At 41.5% G+C, this 19,160-nt stretch overlaps 3 protein-coding genes across 4 annotated transcripts; 1 reads left to right on the forward strand and 2 right to left on the reverse strand.

Moving 5' to 3' along the window:
* Window positions 1–1,231: 1,231 nt before the first annotated feature.
* LOC135898777 (dnaJ homolog subfamily C member 27-like) lies at window positions 1,232–5,893 on the reverse strand. 2 transcript variants are annotated; one of them, XM_065427927.1, is made up of 7 exons: window positions 5,540–5,886; window positions 5,103–5,185; window positions 4,924–4,993; window positions 4,684–4,845; window positions 4,461–4,577; window positions 3,659–3,819; window positions 1,232–1,495 (listed from the first exon to the last, which is right to left on the reverse strand). In XM_065427927.1, exons 1-7 carry the CDS (start codon window positions 5,612–5,614, stop codon window positions 1,360–1,362), a joined length of 804 nt encoding a protein of 267 aa, XP_065283999.1. In that variant the 5' UTR covers window positions 5,615–5,886; the 3' UTR covers window positions 1,232–1,359. The 2 variants fall into 2 exon arrangements, with proteins under 2 accessions (XP_065283999.1, XP_065284000.1); XM_065427928.1 differs by lacking the exon at window positions 4,461–4,577 and having other exon boundaries at window positions 5,540–5,893.
* A 162-nt stretch (window positions 5,894–6,055) lies between these two features.
* CRIF (growth arrest and DNA damage-inducible proteins-interacting protein CRIF) lies at window positions 6,056–7,084 on the forward strand. Its single transcript, XM_065427926.1, has one exon. It carries the CDS (start codon window positions 6,117–6,119, stop codon window positions 7,032–7,034), a length of 918 nt encoding a protein of 305 aa, XP_065283998.1. The 5' UTR covers window positions 6,056–6,116; the 3' UTR covers window positions 7,035–7,084.
* Window positions 7,085–10,777: 3,693 nt separating this feature from the next.
* On the reverse strand, window positions 10,778–19,032 carry Sf3b6 (splicing factor 3b subunit 6). The gene is made up of 4 exons (XM_065427819.1): window positions 18,905–19,032; window positions 18,576–18,694; window positions 14,603–14,741; window positions 10,778–10,933 (listed from the first exon to the last, which is right to left on the reverse strand). Exons 1-4 carry the CDS (start codon window positions 18,926–18,928, stop codon window positions 10,853–10,855), a joined length of 363 nt encoding a protein of 120 aa, XP_065283891.1. The 5' UTR covers window positions 18,929–19,032; the 3' UTR covers window positions 10,778–10,852.
* Window positions 19,033–19,160: the final 128 nt, after the last annotated feature.

Raw genomic sequence — 19,160 nt, forward strand, 5'->3', positions numbered from 1 at the left:
TATTCTGCTGAGCTGCGTTGCCCATGGATTCACTTTCCAAGGTCACTTAGTATACTCTCAAGAGCTTAATTTGCAAGTGCTGGCAATGTAGGCGAAAAAATGAGCATGAGATTTCACTGATTCCAGAAGAGTCATCTTGACGACATCGAAATACTAATAGTTTATAAAGTGATCAGGAGTCACGAAAAATTAACACTGAAGTCTTGCCCTTAATATGGTGCTCTGGCGATGGTTATTTATAGGTCATTTGGTTTCATATGGCATATTTTAAGAAATCCTGGTAAATTAATGTTATCAAGGTTCTACTGTAGTCTTGACCACTCTGATGCACCAGGCCAGTGACACTGGCAATCTTGCAGGAATCGGTCAGTAGTGTGTGAGGGAGACACTATTAGTCTTGTACAGGCAGTGAGCTAATGCTTTGTGGAGCTGGTAACTAAAAACTTGCTTTGAACTCTTTCTTCTTGAGCCCACTTATCTAACCTTCATAAAATGGTAGTGTGTACAAAGTGGCAAATGTTTTTATTTGTAACCTTTCTTTATTGGCATTTTGACATTGGTTAGTTTCGGTGCACCAAGTTCCATCAAAGCCCCTCGAAAGTTTAACTGCTGTGGGGTTATTGAAACCACTTTTGTGGTTCAGCCTCTGTTACATACCTTTTTCGAATGCTTCCAAAATGTCCTCAAGGCTTGGTCTGTCATGCTGTTAATGTGGATGTATATTACATTAACAAATTGAAATCCACACAAGGGGGAGTGGTTCACAGGCAGACGGAGACCTGAGATGATGAATAGTGGTTGAACAATAGATGTCAGTGGGCCATCATTTCTAAAAGGGACTTGTCTTCCCACGCAACTACTGTTAAATTACAAGCTGGGCAACTCTTGTAAAATAAACATTCATTAAGTCAACATTTTGCAAAATGCACACTTGACCGACTGACCAACCGACCAATTTATTTTTACATCCGAGACTTGCACAGTGGGCTATGAGGGAGGCTGTAGCAGGAAGCCTCCGATCAAGTTTGACCCCACGGAGTGAAGAATGTGCACCTGAATCAAAGTGCACTAGTGCTTTGACATACTGCCCTTGCTGGCATGCAGCCACTGTAGCTGGGACTTAAACATGTAACCTTGTTCTTAGTTGAAGAATGCCATGTCCACCACGGCAGAGGTAGGGCAGGTGACTAAAGGCACACTGTGCGATAAGCAGACACCTTTCAGCTCAACCTTGGATAAGTGAAACCAGTCTCGTGTTTCCTGCCAAGGATGAATAATGCAACTTCCTCGCAAAAGGATGGGCACAGGGTGTGGCATTCTTGCTAGGGTATTCGTAAGTGCACTATTTGGCAGGCCTTTTCAGTGCAGTAAACGCTTCAGCAGAGCAGTTCTCGCTGCCACTAGCATCTTGAAGGCTTCTTCGCAACCAGGTGCTGTGCTCTTGTCTGGGTGCAGGAGGACTGCTAGGCGCCGGTATGACCTGTTGATGTCATCCCTGCAAAGGCCAGTAATGATGGTAGTGCCTTCACCATCACGTTAATTGGCACACATTTTCAGTCATAATTACCATTCATGAATCGGGTGAGCAAGTGCTGAAAGTGAGGGGGGCAGATGATCAAGTGCAAGCTAGGGCGCTCTTTTACGCTCCTTTTAAATTGCTGAAAAAGGAGGGCGCATGATGCCCTGCTTGCTCCAATTCAGTCTCGGCTCCCCATTCGTCTTTTCTCGTCATTTTTATGACATGCAACATTACGGTAGCCAGCAACGCACCGAACCTTCGCCTTTGGCTCGGGTTTGTCCGGAAAGCAGTTCACAGGAGGAAAATACATTGTTCGAAATAACTATAACGCCGTTCTTGGCGTTTGAATTTGAGAGAGATTTACTCTATTCATATACATAGGACTTTGCTGGAACTGACAGAGCAGTTCGACTTATCTGTCAGTTCGACTTCGGAGATTTCGTATTGTCAGGGTTTCAACGTACCTTTGAAGTAAGTACAGTGAAACTTGCGAGTACTAACATCCGTTGCGAAATCGCAACATGTTCCCTTAAGTAATTCTGACATTTGTCAAAGTAGATTGTATATTCCCATAAAGCTAACCATCTCTACTGCACTTTTTTGCTTTCTTTGTTGAAATGCATGGTAATAAATTGGGCACAGCTGGCAGAGGTGTGTAGATGAATGCTTAATAAACGTGCCACTTATCGAGACCAAGTAAAGCCCAAAATGATATCCTCTGAAGGCAAGCCTGTCATTTACACAGCAGTAGAGACAGGTCAGTGCAAATATGTTAAGATTTTTCTGGTATTGCTTTCAGGCTTTCTTGCGAGATCAGTTTTCACCATGTGTATAGAAGCATGGGTGGAAGCAGCACATTCAGAAGGATACGTGTGCATTACAGTTTATTTCAGTTAGCTTATTCCATTTAGCTTGCTTATTGATTTAATGATGCTACATGGCAGCTTAATGGTATACCAAAGAAGCATGTTAAATAGACACTAAAGATAAAAACAATTCGAGCTGTATTTAGTAAGCTGTCCTCCTTCAATGCTAACAAAGCCACTCCTACTGTGGGAGGAGGCTTGGTAAGCCAGAAAAGGCACAAGTATGAAAGATGGGTGGCGACGATGCCTTGACTTTCCTGTACCAGCCAGTTGTGACGTCGTGGATTTTGACTGCGCCTGATCGAGCCTAGTGAAGTTTTTGTCTGTAAAGATCTACTGCATTGCATTGTAAAAGAGCCAAGCATTGAACTTGGCAAGTTCAACCTTTACTGCACCACAATGGCTGAAATACAAAAAAGTGAGTTGAAATCCATGATGTCGCAATGACATGCTGATCCGGGAATTTCGGTGTAATATTGAAGAAGTAGAACTTGGACCTTCATATTCTCTTCTAATATTTAACCTGTTACTGCCAAATTAAGTAAAATAGTGTTTTGAAAGAACACTTTATCAGTTTAAGCTGTTTCATTCTTTCGCTTAACCTTTAAGTTAAAATTGATTGATAATATACATTTCTAGAATACTTAGAAAGACGGGCTTCAAGTTGCCGTGGTAGCGGCTCGTGACGTCGTAGCATACTTGGACAGCATATGCTTGGATCCAGTTAATTCTTTATCAATAAACAATGAATGCATTGCATTCTAAAGGCAACAATGGTTTGCTGTAGTATGTTTATACTTTTAGAATTTTTACTGAAAAATTATGGCCCCTCCTCCCCCCCCCTAAAAAAAAGAAAGGAAATGCTTCGAAATTTGTGATGTCATACTAATGTACCGACGCTGCAGCTTGGGCATAAAATTCAAGAATGTGAACTTTGCCCTTCATTTTCTCTGCCAATAAGCAACATTTTGCTAGTAAATAAATGCGAAGCGAGTTTTGCAAAATGAAATGTACTTAGCCAGATAAGATAACTTATTGTTGCTCTGTAGTGCCATTTAAAGTCTAGTGTTATCATAGATTTGGCATTATAACTTGTAGACTTGTGTGCTTAGAACTCTTCTTCAAAACTTCTCTTTAGAACTTTTTGCTGGCTCACAATATGTGTAGTTGGTATGTATAGTTGACTGACTGGACAAGAACTTCTCCTCACTAAATTTCACACTTGTCTCTCGGTTATGTCTTGTCTTGTGCACCCGTACAATTTATCACTTACCTAGATGCCTTTGAATCAACACCAAGCTTCTCGTACTCTGACCGAGACCACCGCACTTGGTGGACTGCTTGAAGCTCCTCTTTGCTGTAATTGCAAGAAGACCACAGTGCTACAGGGTCTCTTCCGGTGTCTTGCACTCTGAGAACTTGCAACAGCAGGCTCTGTGGGAACAGCAAAAGAAAGTTACTGTCACTGCTGCATCCTGACATCTTTGGACTTTTGTCCATATACATTAGCATCTTGCAAACTCTGGATCTATGCTATAGCTGTGCTTGACCTTTGCAGGCTTCCTCTTTTCAAACCGTACTACTAAATTCTAGTAACTAAGTTATAAGGCATGGTCAATTTTGAAAAATGATTTAAAGCACTTTTTGCAAAAAAAACCTAATATTTGAAATGAAGACAACATTCTCACAAAAAAAAAAGAATAGTTTGTTCTATGCAACTGAACTAGTATCTTTTGTTTCTTTGCAGCTCAAGACATTAGTCATAAGTCCTGCTGGTTAAACAATTTTTTACAATTGTTTATCCTTTCAGAGTTCCTTGCATATATGTGATGTTTTAGTCATTATGAATGCCAGAAGCTTTCTAATTCCCCTAAAGATGTTTTCTTCATGCGCACTGTGCCATTCAACATCAGACTGTAAAACAAGATAATGACAAGAAGTGCAACCTGAAAATAAAATGAATAACTGCCTGAACTTGCTTTGGTGGATGAGATACCTGTGTGTCATATTGTAAAGCTGGACATTTGTCTTTGTCATAGCGAAATGCCAGGTATGTGAGCAAAATACATACATACCTGAAACATTTCATGGATGCCGGTGCCATTGCAGGCTGAGACGACAAAGTGTGAGAATTTGTGCATATCCACCCATCTTTCAACTTCCTTGTTTTGCATGCGTGTCCCTTTGTCACTCTGAATGTAAATATAGAAGAAGAAAAATTTCTAAGTTTGCCTTTTGACTACGGAAGCTGCTGCTTTGGGGCATGCAATTTTTAGCACTGTTCAGTTAATTGTATACCTTGTTTCTGCATACAACACAGACCACTGAGGTGTTGTCCATGCCTTCTGCCATCTCGTGGAGCCATCGCTCGAGTGACTCTGAGTGCTCGGTGTTTGAACTGTTGCTGATGTCATACACAAGGAGAACAGCATCAATGTTTGAGTAGAATTCCATACGTACCTAAGACAAATCAAAATCGTAGAAATTGGTTGGGTATTTATATATTTCTAAATATCATATATGGATACCAGCACTTACTATTTTGAATACAGGATGTCCAGAGAGGTCGAATATGTTCGCCATAACTTCGATGCCGTCAATAGAAACCCTGTGGCAATAAAGTATGAAGAGGTGAGAACCGGCACGATTGAGTTAGGTAGAAAGTATTACTTTTTCTTTCGTTTCTTTTTTGTTCTACAATAATAGTAGCTGCGTACCTGGTTGTTCCATAGTCTACTCCTACTGTTGGTTGGTACTTCGAAGAAAATCTTCCTTCGCAATACCGCCTGATTATGCTGGTCTGTAAATGTTTCGTACAAAAATTCATCAGCGCGTACGCGCGTTGATCGAGTTAGTTGGCTTATTTAAACGCTCAGAGACTTTGCTATCACCCAATTTTTCAGCATTCACACGAGTGTAAAACGATTTTTTTTTTCACTTGATTTGAGTTGGCATAAGTGCTGTAGCTCAGAAAGGAATGATTAAATACAGAGGAATGATAGACACAACCTGCAGGGAAGGGAAGGCGCGTTTGTACTATCAGCACAGCCCCTCTGTATACTTCCTGTCGTGTATTTTAATCGGTGCGCTCTTCTCTCAAACCAGAGAGCAATAAAGTACATTTTCAAATCGTGCGTCTTGCATGCATTAGTACCTTTCCGGCTTCTACGTTTCCAACTGTAATGATTCTGACGTGCCGACGTCGCCTTATCTTGCTGTGTATATCCATTGCTCGCTTCACCTGAAACACGCACGAGGCCCGCGCGAATACTTCGAATATCTACACCTCTGCTCTTGGAATTGCGAGAGCATCGAAAACGGTTTAAGGCTCCCAGGGTCGGCTTAAAATAGATCGCACAACCGCGCTCTGCACGCCACCGCCGCTGCAGTTTGCTGTAACTGCTCTAGTTTGTGCTTGAAGTGATCAAGTGCAATATTTAGTTTCCCCAACATTTCTTCTCATCTATCGGTATCGCACCGACTACGCCAGAGCTTTTTAGCCGTTTTAGCGCTCCACGCAGAGAACGCTGCGCTGGCGCATGTTTCCTCTCCTTTTTTCTCTTTACTTTTCAACTGGTTAGGATGGCGCTGTTGAACATATCACCTTCAGGGGTGCTACTATTATACACTATACTATCATAGCTCAACCCAAGCCACATGCAAGCCACCGTGATCCAAGCCATCGAAGCTCACACAATACAAAATGGTGACTTCCTTGCGTGCGTGCTTGCATGTGTTCTGCTGGTGCGCCTGCTAGTTGGGCTGGTGCGTTCTCGCGTTCTCGTGAAAAGACACATAACTTCTCAAGTTCAAAACATCGCTTTACTTCTGACTGTACATTACCGCTGAACATGTTCGTTGCTTGTCGGAATTCATTTCTGTCCTCGCCGAAGCTATCGGCGAACTCTCTTCGTTGCTGCACCGGCTCCGCGTCGGAAGCGTCAATCGGCTTGACTACGAGCGCCGGTGTAAGAACACTTTCCAAAGAAGAGATCGACAGAAAGCGCGACGTGTCCCGTATAGTTCCACGAAAGTACTCCAGAGGCGTCAAGCTCGAGTACACTTTCCCAGAGTACGAGTATGAATATAGGATCAGCTACATGCGCAAGGACTACGCCAAGTTCGGTCGCGCTACGGGCATCAACCCGGGCTTGTTGTGGCCTTCTAAGGAAGAGCTGCAGGACTTGGTGCACATAGAAAATAAGTTCTACCCGACGCTTCAAGATCTGTGGGACAAAGACCGAGCCAAGCAGAAGGCCGAGGTGGAGGCGCGACGACAGAGGGAAGAGGAGGTCGAGAAAAACATGGCCAAGTTGGCTGACGCGAGGATCGCCATGCTCGAGCGAGAAGCCACGAGGAAGGCCAAGGCCGATGAAGAACGACAGCAACGTGAGCAGATGATACTGGAGGTCCGCGAGTACATCGGCTACAACGTGGAGCCTTCTGATCCCAAATTCAAAGAGGTGATGGCGATGAAGGAAGAGGAGAGAAAGAAAGCACAAAAGGAAGCCCGCAAGAAAGCCAAGCAGGAAAAGATGCTTGCCAAACTCATGGCCATAGGAGTTACAGGCAGCGATGAGAGTAAGGTTGCCTCAGATAAAGACGACACGGTACAAGAAAACGAACTCACCGAAAAAGGAGACTCGTAGGAATGTTACGCTGTGCTGATAGAATAGTAATAAAGTGCAATCAGCAATTAGCTTATTTGCTCATTTAATGTGTTACACTTGCGGCTGTAGTGTTGCCAGAGAATAAATTAACGAATCACTAGCGGGAACTACCAAGTCCAAGATAAGCAGGTAGATTATGCTTCTGAGTGTAGTGAATAACTACCACTGTCATGATGCATGCCTTGTAGTATCGTTCAAAATTACGTCCCCGCAATCCACCGGCAATTTGCTTTCAGCTCCTGCAATATTCACTAATGACTATTGTCGCACACCAATACAACTGCAATATGAAGCTTCCATGCCTTAAACACCATAATAATGATAAAAACTATATTTAGCATAAAAGGTCATATCATTTATATACACAGAAATGGTTTCTTTGTGGCAGAAGGTATGAACAATGGAGGAAAACACCATGTGACACAAAACCCAAGGGTACGGTTGAGCAGCTCCTTGTAAAATCACGACCTGTGGCAACAACTGGCGAAACCAGTTTACATAAATGACATTACGCTTCAGAATTAAAGAAAGTTAATGGTGACTTGGAGACCAAGGATCCAAATACATAAGGAGATTGCAAAGTTGAGATGTCATAAAACAGAGTTGATGCCAAATTTTGGCAAACAAAAAATGGAACTACCCAATTGTGATTTGCTCTGCTAATGACCATTGCATGGGTGCAGAGAGTTACAGTAATGTTTAAGAAAGCTTGCATAATGAACTGAAGGAACAGCAGCACTGAGTGAAAACATAAAAGATGAAACTAGCCCTACTGCACATGTTATTGGTGTACTTTACTTGTGTGGCTACATTCAGTATAGTCAAACGCCTTTATAACAAAGTGCTTGGGGCCTTCGAACTTTTTCGTTATTCAGGTCACGTCGTCATAACTATCACACACATACTGCTCGCTATAGAGCAGTCTAAAGGCAAAACAAAATTGTTTATTTAGCATGAATTCAAGAGATACTTCATGAATTAAGTCGCCAATTTTCTTCTGCACACTTAATTCGATGGAATATGTGGCTGCACCCAACACTATGGCAACAAGGTTCGCATGGTCCTCAGTGGCAAAATCTGAAAGTGAGGTACAGCTGCAGAGCATCGAATGCTACCGATATTACCTGCCTCATCAAAACTATGCATTAGTTGGCAGGCTCATCACCACTGCTGCCTTCGTGACCTTCGCCTCCATTTCATCCCTTACGGCCTCTACGATGTCGCCAGTCGTCAGTTCAGAGCAGATCGTCACGTGTTTTGAAAGAAGGAGCGGAGGGTGACTATGATAGCAAGTCCTGGATCCTCCTTCACATGTAATGGCACTTCCTATGCGCACCACCACTCTGTAATAGTTTCAGACCGAAGTGGTGGTGCGGCCACATACATTTGTTGTAAAGCAACAAATCAACCCTTGGGGTCATCTATAATCCTTTGTTGCACTGTAGAGGCATTCACAACACATATGGCAGATTGGAATTCGGCTGCTCATATGAAGTCCTTCATTATACAGGTTGTTTCAGTGTTATAGTGTTTCAATCATAGAGGGGTTGGACTGTATGCCTTTGTTGTCTGGCTTAGAGAAAAGCGAGAATGTTACTTTCTCATTACCTGCACTTCAGAACCAGAGAACTTTGGACTTATGGCATCAGTGATGTTGTGCTGAGGATTGGGATGACATTACACACTGCAATCGTTGCTACATGGTTGACTTTGTCTGTCGCTGTTTTCCTCTTTCTTGTGTGTGTGTTTGTTTTACCATTTTCACAACTACAGGATAGCCAAAGAAATATTTCCGATAACCAGTAACGGTTCCTGGCACTGAAAGTTCCATTGTGTTGTAGAGAAAGGGAATATTGCTCATGCAACCTCCTGCACCCTCCTTAGGTCCACTCATATTTTATCTTTACCGGGTACGGTTTGGAGTACCACAGACAAGCTGGTCAACCGTATAGCTTCTACAAAAATTACTAGAAGGAACTCTGGTGCTAGTTTAAGATGCGAGTGTATGGCCATCCAACTGGAATGGGAATGATCAGAGCTTCTGATGGTTACTATGTGGATTTGCTTAAACTTCAACCTTCTGACTTGAGACAGCTTCGCGGCTTCATCAGTTATTTTCAACAACATATTGCTATACAAATGCCACAAACAGCAATGGCTGCACATCTGTGCAAACTAATTGCCTTGCTGTGTTTAGAAAATTATTAGTGCTTAAAAATTTAGAAAGTGTAATAAATAATGTCACAAGAACGTTTGAAGCCACAAGAATGAAGATTAGGCAAATCCATGTACGACAAATCCATCATTCCCATGGTAGTGCCAGATTTCCCCTTATAATTTTTGCTGAAAATCGTGAGGTCAACTATTCTATCCCTCCTGTCCTTCATTGTCACTAACAGGCAATGTGTGAACAATGTTGAAGCTACTGATATCTAGATACAAAGCCTAGTTGGCATTAGTTGTTTTGATAAGAGGTTTATTGGCGGTCCGTCAAGGACGCTACAAGATAAAGGAACGGCGAGGCAGCGTGAAGCACCGTCTTGAAAGACACCAGCGACCAGCAGCGCGAGCAGAGCAAGCCAAGCTTTGGTGACGCTGTTGGACGGAGGTGCGCCTTCTTGAGTTTGTACCTTATATTTTAAAGCTACATTTCTTTTCAGCATAAGTTAACTGGTGGCATGGACAGGTCAACTTACACATTCTTAATATTGCAGTCGCACATATTAGCATACAGTTCAGCAGGTTTAAATGTTGGTCTAGGATGCCACATCGAGGGCAACATAGTCAAAGAATTTCACAGCCACCCACTCTTAAGTTGTGCAGGCTTTACAAGGAGCAGCAGATCTATTTCTTTGGGGTAGCACCTAATGACCTCATGTACAGAAAGCCCAACTGTTGACTTTGCCGCCTAAAGCTGCTCAGCAAAGGCCATCACTGGCTTTTCAAGGTTCATACCCCTAGTAGCATCCAGTTGTTGAAGAAAATCAACTGCCTGAATGACATCTGACCACTTGCCACAGATGACAATTGGCTACGAGATCTTGTCCCATCTGGAAAAGGAAGGATTTTGCCACATTCAAGAAGCTGCTAGTCTCCAAGTTGCTGTGAACAGCATGTAAGGCAACTACGACTGCATGTGGCTTCATCTCCTGTATCGGAACGGAAGCAGCTACCTTGAAGTAAATGCTCTAGATAGATGAGTGAGAGACTGGTGAAGACAAGTTAAGCACATAGGCAGATGGAATGAGGTTGTTAATGCCTATGGTGATTCGAAGCCATATCCTCAAATACCTCGCATACCCTATTTCTAAACAAACCCACTGAGTGATGCCGAAATGAAAATTGTGAAACAGTTTACGATCATAGCTGGCTTCAATGCTTTTCATGATTTTCTGAGCATGGCCAATGTTTCAACACTTTCGCTTGTAATTTAACCGCAGGTGACACCCAGAGTTCTAATTGTCCAATATTTGACCCTTTTAAGTTGAACTAATAATCTTGCTATATAAAGCCACAAGCGCTCTTTGGTACCTTGGAACAGTGTTGTAATAAAATAGAAATCAAATTGACGAAACTACCATATTGGCACGTCTCTCAGTTTACAATACCAATGTTAGTGAGAGTTCAATCTACATTTTATTATCTCTCATTGAGAGAATACATTGAATAGTACATAATTTCTGTTTTCTTCAGACATGGGAACAAGCACGAAAAACAATCAGTGAAGCTGTGAACATATGGTTTTGTTTATTGAATACAGATGATCAGTGAACAGCAGGACTCGGAGCTTGCGGACTTCAGTCATCAGACACACCATACTTTTTCTTGACTCTGTCAATTTCTTCTTTTTTCTTTTCTTGGTCCACTCGTTTGAAGGCCTGCAACAGAGGCAAAAAAAGAGAAGAGGGGGTGGGGTGGGGGGGAGCACATTACCTTTAGAACTAGTCTTCTTGCGCACAAACACAAATTCAACAAGGACCAAAGCCATTCTAAGTTGATTACTACAAATGGTTTCAGTGAATGAGCTGTTGCAATAATTGGCACAGTAAACCTGAGGAATGAGAAATAGCAAAGATTACCGGCTCTGGGCAAAAAAGATGTGCTGAGAAGGTGCCAAACCTATCTGTCGTAAGACTTTGCAAAGCTTTAGCCTCTTCACGTACAGTGCTCACAGAATAAAATGCGGCAGGGAACCTTCCAAGTAGAGCACTCCATATGTGCAATTACTCTAGAGTACCATATCATGTAACAACAAATCTGGTCACTATAGGTGGTGTGAATGCTGATCTAAGCATTACATTTTTAAGTCGCGCATACTGCAGATGGTAGGAACGAAAGTATGCACATTAGTAGGGGTGTGCAAATAGTGATTTTTGAAACAGAATCAAATATGAATTGAACATTGAATAGTTTTTGAATAATGAAAGCCATTATCCCAATTATTATATAAAATGATGTTTTAAACAATGGTGGCTGCCAGGAAGTAATCAACCCTATGACCTTGTGTTTAGCAACAGAATAACATAGCCACTGGGCCATTGTGGCAGGTGGAAAAAGAAGAGATTGAGCAAATATACATTCATAGAGAGTTATGTTGCTTCTGAGTCCTTTACAGCAGGCAGTTAAGTAGACAGGGTTAGTCACTGCTGTAACAGATTTATGTGCTCTGGTCCAACTCAATGTCATGAGATTTTGCCACAAGGTCTGCTGTTCACACTCAAGGTACTACATTAACAGTGGTGTGCACAGACATTGTACAGTCAGCACACTTGTCTAAAGCGCTAGAATGCGATGCTTTGGGCTGCACAGATGCCGTTTACCAATAACACTTGGTTCTAGATAGCTGTCACCTGAGCAAGCGCTGCCACACTTATAGCACTGCCCTGATCTTTTTTGTCTTGCCAGTTACTGAGGCTTCAACAGCTGTGTTCACCTGCGAAGATGCTGCAGGACCTATGAACAAAATTACAGATAACACATCTCGGAGTGCACTCCACTGAACGTTTCGTTGCATGTTATCTTTGATTTTGCTCAGCAACTCTGCAGGGCTGTCAATGGCGATTGCTAGCAATTGCATCTGTTGAAGCCTTTGTGCTCCATAAGTTGAAAATGATGAATGCATTGCCCTCAGTGTGGCTGTGCATGTTCACATGCAAGCTATCTTGAACCAGGAATTATTGACAAACTGCACCCATGCAGCCCCAAGCACGGCTCCGTCTTTTACTTACTTGAATCCCTTTAAACTAATTAGTCGTTTACAGTTCCTTGCAATGTTTTTTGGGAATGAAAAACTAGTGTGGAACAGCCAGATGTCAGTGATATAAATGCAACTGATGTGAATGTTGGGCAACACCAATCTCTTGGCTTTTATAAAGTAGCAGAGAAGCAGGTAGTTACACATCTGTTGCATGCAAAAGAGACCTAGTGCATTCATGGTATGAAAATATGAATATGATACACTGACACAAGAGCAACAAAAAAGGACTACACAAACACTGTATTTCTTGCGTGCAAGTTTTGCACACCTGCCTTTTCAAGTCATGAATTCCAACCAACTTGCTCAGTTTTCTGTCGTTTTAAACCATAGTGGAGTGGGTGTGTACATAAGTAAGAATTGAGTATGTGCCAAGGTTTAGAATTTGAGGCAGGCTATCAATTCCATAAAGAAACGGCAGCAAGTGGTGTGAAAGGCTCAGTGCTCGCAGTGGGTTCCTCAACCTAAAGTGCAATGCTGGGCACAACAGGGTTGCAATGTGGAGGCAAAATGTTCACTACAATGGGCGAGCGTGAAACAGTGAGGTACAGACACACATTAAGCTTCCTAAAAAATCACTAGAGGGAACGCTAATGCTAGTGTCTATGGGAACTGCAAGCACTGCGATTCAGCCAGCATGTTCCGATGGGCAGTATATAGATTTTCCCAAACTTTATCCTTCTGGCTTCAAACGGCTTTGTAACTTTGCAAACTCATATTCCAACAAAATATTGAGTTATAAATGCTACAATTCACAGTGATTACTATAAGAACCTGTATATAATACAATAATTTTTTTCAAGTTATTAGGGTCTCAACTTCCCGCTTTGTATAACTACATATATGCGGGTCCAAACCAATATTTTAGCTGAACAATAGGCTCAAAAATTTAGTTTGGTTATGGCTGCATGGCTACCACCTTTATGATCGTCCTCCAACTTAAAGGAGATACTATCTAGAGACGACGTGGGCTTGGCCATCACAACATGCTGACATAGCGAGCCAGTGATCACCTCGGCAGCATATGAGCTACCATGCTAACCATGTGAAGTGCACGCTATTGTGAAAACACATTTTTTCTGTGCAGTGAAGGAGCAAGATGTCAGGACCACAAAAGCAGTACTCAGTTGCCTTCTAGAGGAATTTGATTTTAGCTGCAGAAAACTGGGGGTGACGAAGGTTGAAGCACAAAGTCCAATTTATATACTATATATGTTTTCAATGAGTTTGTCTCATCTGTATTTAACACAGATGAAACTGCACTAGTCCTCTTTTTGATATCCTAATATCTTGCCTTGCACTATATGCGGGTCCGTATTATGCAGGTCCTTACGTTATGTATGTTTGCAAAGTCTAACTGCCTTCTGCGTTTAGAAAATAGTGCCGCTTCAAAATTTAGGCCAAGGAGGCAGATAAAGTGCAGTGAATAAAACCACAAGAACATGTGAAGCCAGAAGCACAAAGATCAGACAAGTTCATGCACTACGCATCACTCTCATACTAGTCGAACAATCGCAGCACTAGAGTTCTCTCTAGTATTTTCAGTAGGAATCTCTATGCAGACGCATGAGCAGCAGCGAATGTCGAGTGTAGAAGAATGATTAAATGGTGTGGTACCATGAAGAAAACGATAAGCACCAATTTTTTTGGTATAAAGCTTCATGCCAGCGAATGTGCAGAGATAGCAGTTCATACATATTTCACCACACACTCAAAGAGCATGTACATGTGGTGTCCTAAAAGCATCACCAATAACAAAAGTTCGGAGACCATTACACTAGGAAAAAAATTCGAACAATCTTGAAGCAGAGGCTGCAGTAGGACATACTACATTAGTTGAACACACATATGTACTATACTACGTACTAAACATTAACCTGCACCATGGCCACCAGTGTGCCGGAACAAACAAATACATAAAAATTAAAGAAAATACATCACTTAAATCATTGGCAGCCTATGTACACAGAGAATGTGTAAAGAGATACTGAAAGCGTTTGCAAAAACAACGGAGGGAAATGCATAGACGGCACTGTCCTTTTGATACAGATGCATGAAATAATAATTAATGAACGGAGGTGGTGTGCAAAAATTACTCTATACAATGCCATGACTGTACAGGTACTCTGAGGTTGCAATCATTCAGGACACATCTTGTGGGCGCTTTTCAAAGCTACCTTCTAAGAAATGATTTCCTTAAATTATGCTGCAGTCGCATTTTGTGCTGAAATACATTGCCGTGTTGCCCAAGAACACTGCACTGTGAAATTTGAGCAGTGAACAATGCCCTTACCTTAGTAGGCTGGTAGTACAAGACGACAAGGTAGCGATTGCACACGTTGAAACCTGACAGGTGATCACAGGCGTTTTTGGCATCAAAGATGTCTTCATAAACAACAAAAGCCGTACCACGAGTCTCTGGTGTATTTCCACTGCATGTGAAAAAGAAACATTAGTAAGAACTTGCAGTACTCAAACACAAAATATTTGACACAAAACGATTAGCACACAGGGTTCGCGAGCTAACTTTAACAGATTTATAACATTGTCAATGCACTTATAGGAGGGCATGATTAAAAGCACGATGTTCATCACTCTGTAAAGTAAGTAACACAATTTTTATGCCTAATTGCCATATTTACTTAAGGTTATATTAACCCACTTTACAAGTATCAAATTTACAGTAAAGTTTCAAATGAGAATGCTGTAGACCCATAAGCTTGATGGAATCATCCAAAAATTCTAAAATTTAGAAACAATAACATTACATAGAAACCTAGAATGACCAATTGATCTGTACATCAGAGCAATTATTTTGAACATAGCCCTTTAGTTGCCAAAGACAAGCCTTACACATGCAGAAACGATTTTGACAAGAGCTAGCAGAAAGCAAGAGCCTGACTTGTCCACACATTCTGCTGCTCATTTTAAATACCAGCGAACGAGGTGCAGTTGTACAATGTTTGCCTCAACTATCTCCGAGGAAGACTTGGTGCTAAGTGAGTACATCAAAAGCAATAGTTCTTGGTATGTGGTTGATAAGGTGCAAGGAACACTGTTTTAGTTTTTAAATTTTGCATAAATGTTGTTAATTAATACACACATGTCATATATGTGTTTGGCCTCAGTGGTAATTCTCTTAGGGTGGAAAATAAGAGGAACAGACATCTTCTGGTCATTTCTTTCAGATTTTTAACCAGCGATTAAAAGCATTAGCAACGACACTCCATGTTGCCGAAAAAGCTCGCACGGGCAGCACAGTGTGATGTGGCAGATGTCCCTAATGGTAGATCTCATTCTGTGCACCGAAATTTTCTCTCATAGTTTCATGTTCATTGCATGCATTATGGTACCTAGATTTGATGCTTAATTGTAGTTTTCACCAGCGTTCATCTGGAGTGCACACGGTGCAACAAGTCCCCTCAGGCTGCAAAGTGCTAGTCGGACAATGTGGTGTCAGTTGTTTCAAGGCAGAAGAGCACCATATGGTTCTCAGTTTCATACAGCAAGCAACTCTATGAAGACTAAAGAGACTTCTCGCACTGCTTGAACTCGCAAACAAAAAATTGTGCATCACGCATGAAGGATCAATACTGTTATGGCGTCATGTAATTCAATGTAAAGCTCAATCTCATAATTTTACATTGCCAGATATGATGTAAACATTACATGGAAGGCATTCAAAATCTGAAGCTATTTATCATAGAACAAGCAAAGTGACACATTTCTGTGACGAGTGGCCACAGTACACCACTTGCACTAGCAATCTTAACATAGTATGCCACATACTGGAAGCACGGAGGTGTGCAAATAATATGCGACTCCATGTAACCTTATGTCTGCAAGTTGCAGCAGTAATATATGAAGTTGTTAGTCCACAGAAAGCATTGCAGATAAATAAACACCTGCACTACCGCAATAAAAAGCATAGAACGAGATTTCTACAACTGCACTACTTGCAGAGCTCCCACAGCATTGTCTGATAAGTATGAAAACATGTATAGGATGTCTATTGTGCAGCCAAATGCATTCAATGCTGCACTGTATTGATATGGTATTGAATTAGGCATTGATAGGTGGAAGCAATGCTTAGTCTGAGATATACGCTTCCCTGTGCCCAAAAGCTTCACTTGGCACTTGTCTTTTTTTAATGGTGGTAAATGTACAGCAGAGGACAAAATAATACAGGATCTGTGAGTGCATGCTAAACGCATTCTTGCGCCCTTTAACAAAGCAAGTATCTTGTGTTGAGACATGGCATAGTGCATCCGTGTCCTTTCATGCTTGTGTGCTTGCTCATACGAACACTTTTTTGCCAGCCTGTTGTCGGAATCACAATGATTGCAGAAGATTACACTAGGAGAGCACTGTTGTTTTCATTACAACAGCCAAAACAGACAGTGCTCTCCTAGCGCAATCTGCTGCAATCATCACAATTCTGACAGCAGGCTGACGAGAAAGTGGTTGTGTGGGCAGGCACACAAGCATGAGAGGACATGCATGCGCAGTTCCATGCCACATATCTGATTCTGTTAACCGCTCACAAATACATTCTCATGGCCACCACATGAAGGAACATTGATTATGTTAGAAGTCACCATATAATTGACTTTTTTGCAATAGCATCATGTAAGCTACGAATAGTGCTTCAGAATGTTATGCAGAACGTCATGCACACAATCACAGAAAACGCTCTGAGAAGCAGCTAGTAAAATACATACTGTTCAGATTCAGGCACCACCCCACAAAGGGGTTGGTGCAGGGTTCGATCCCATGACAAGGACGAATTCTTCAACTGCAAAGCTCTCATTCTAAGAAACCCGTGAAGGTTTCCTCTGCAGCTTTGTACTACCCTTAGCTAGATGGCAATGTTCGTTTATTTTTACGAATGCTAATATCAATCTTGATTGATCAAACATAGCCAAATTTGCAACCTCATTGTTTCGCAGGAGTAAAACATAAACATCATGCTTAATACACCGAACGCCTTGTTTTAGAGTGTGAACAATGTCCACAAGATTGCTAAAATCACGTGAAATTTTCCACAGGGAACGTGTACTGGGTTATCATATTAGCGCTACATTACTGTCAGCTCCTCGTAAAAAAATATATATATATATATATATATATATATATATATATATATATATATATATATATATATATATATATATATAAGGAAGAAAGAAATTGAGTCCAGTTGAATTTTTCAATGGGATTCAACTGGTTTTAATTGGACACCATCGGAGGCCCAAGTTCCAATTGGGCATCATGAGAACTTCAGTTGGTTCCAGTCGGGCATCACTGGAGCTTGGTATGACAATTTGTCTCAAATGGGCTTAATTAGAAGTCGATGAGTAATCTTGCAAAACAACAGAATAGTTGATAACAATAACAATGGAGCGAAGCATTGAGCTTTCAGTCAAGTTAAATATTTATCTGGAAATTTTACCAATTTCTCATGAACCACTGGCACCACTTGGTCAGCCAAATTTTGTTCACATATATAGCACCTGACATGCATCTCTCATAGAAGTGGTGAGTGTTCGGTATGTCAATGAAGGGAATCGCCATAGTGTTTTCATGTACGAGTATGCTTCTCAAAAGGAGTTTCAAGTATATATGTTTCACATCAAGGTTAGGGCTCATCTAGGCTTTTTTTTTTTCTTTCCTTCGGTTTTCATGTTGGTCCCAAAGTCGGAGACCAATTCAGAGACCAATTGGGTGCAATTGTGTTCAAAAAACCAATTGGTCCTGTTGGACCTGTTGAATTTTTTCCAATTGGTATCCTGAAACACAAGTGGAAATATCCAATTGGTTGCAATTAGAAATTTCGAACTGGTTTGAGCAATTTACGCCCCAGACGGTATAATCACCTACACATCGTTCTCTCTCTATATATATATATATATATATATGAACAATTGAGATAAGAGGACCAGCTTTCACAGAACAATAGCTTTTTAGTGTGACGATCAAAACGGCAGGAGTGAATCAGAGTTTAAAAAAAAAACAAGTTATGGGGCTTTACGTGCCAAAACCACGATCTGATTTTTTTGTGGCACGCCGTAGTGGGGTACTCCGGAAATTTGGACCACCCAGGGTTCTTTAACGTGCACCTAAATCTAAGTACACGTATGTTGTCGCATATCGCCCCCATACACATGCGACCGCCGTGGCCGGGATTCGATCCCACGACATCGTGCTTAGCAACACAACAGATCAGTGAATTTGCTTGTAATAAACAACATGAAAGTGTCACTTACACCCTTATCTGTCTGATGGCTCCGTACTTGCCGAAGATATCGTACATTTCCTCCCCTGAGATCTTGTACGGGAGATTCCGGACGTACAATATTCGGTTCACTTCTGGCGGCAGCCGAACCTGCACATGAAAAAGCAAATAATTAGCTGAACGCTTATGAAAGTGTGGAAACACCACAGGCACCTAGGCAGGTGACAACACACCCTGCGATCAATCGAGAAAAGAACGAGGGCACATAACCTACGTGTTTTAAAGACCTTTATATTTGAAATAGCACTCTTAAGAAATGCAATACAAACAGATACAGCACAATACAAAGGCGAAACTTACGCTAGTTTTCCTTTGCATCGCCATGATTGCGTTTTGTTTTCACCGACTGCACCGACTACATTAAGGCCTAGTTTGACTCGGCTTGGCTGTTAACGCAAACATTGATCGTAACCACAAATTATATCAATGAACCATACTTTGTATTTAAATAAATAATTAAGGAGCAATACCATCGGCATATTAAGTTAAAATAGTTTATTCCTGATTTACTTTTTTGTAATAGATTAATGTGAGTTGTAGCAGTGGTTGATATGAA

Source organism: Dermacentor albipictus, chromosome 3 (assembly GCF_038994185.2).
Source record: "Dermacentor albipictus isolate Rhodes 1998 colony chromosome 3, USDA_Dalb.pri_finalv2, whole genome shotgun sequence".
NCBI classification, from domain to species: Eukaryota; Metazoa; Arthropoda; class Arachnida; order Ixodida; family Ixodidae; genus Dermacentor; species Dermacentor albipictus.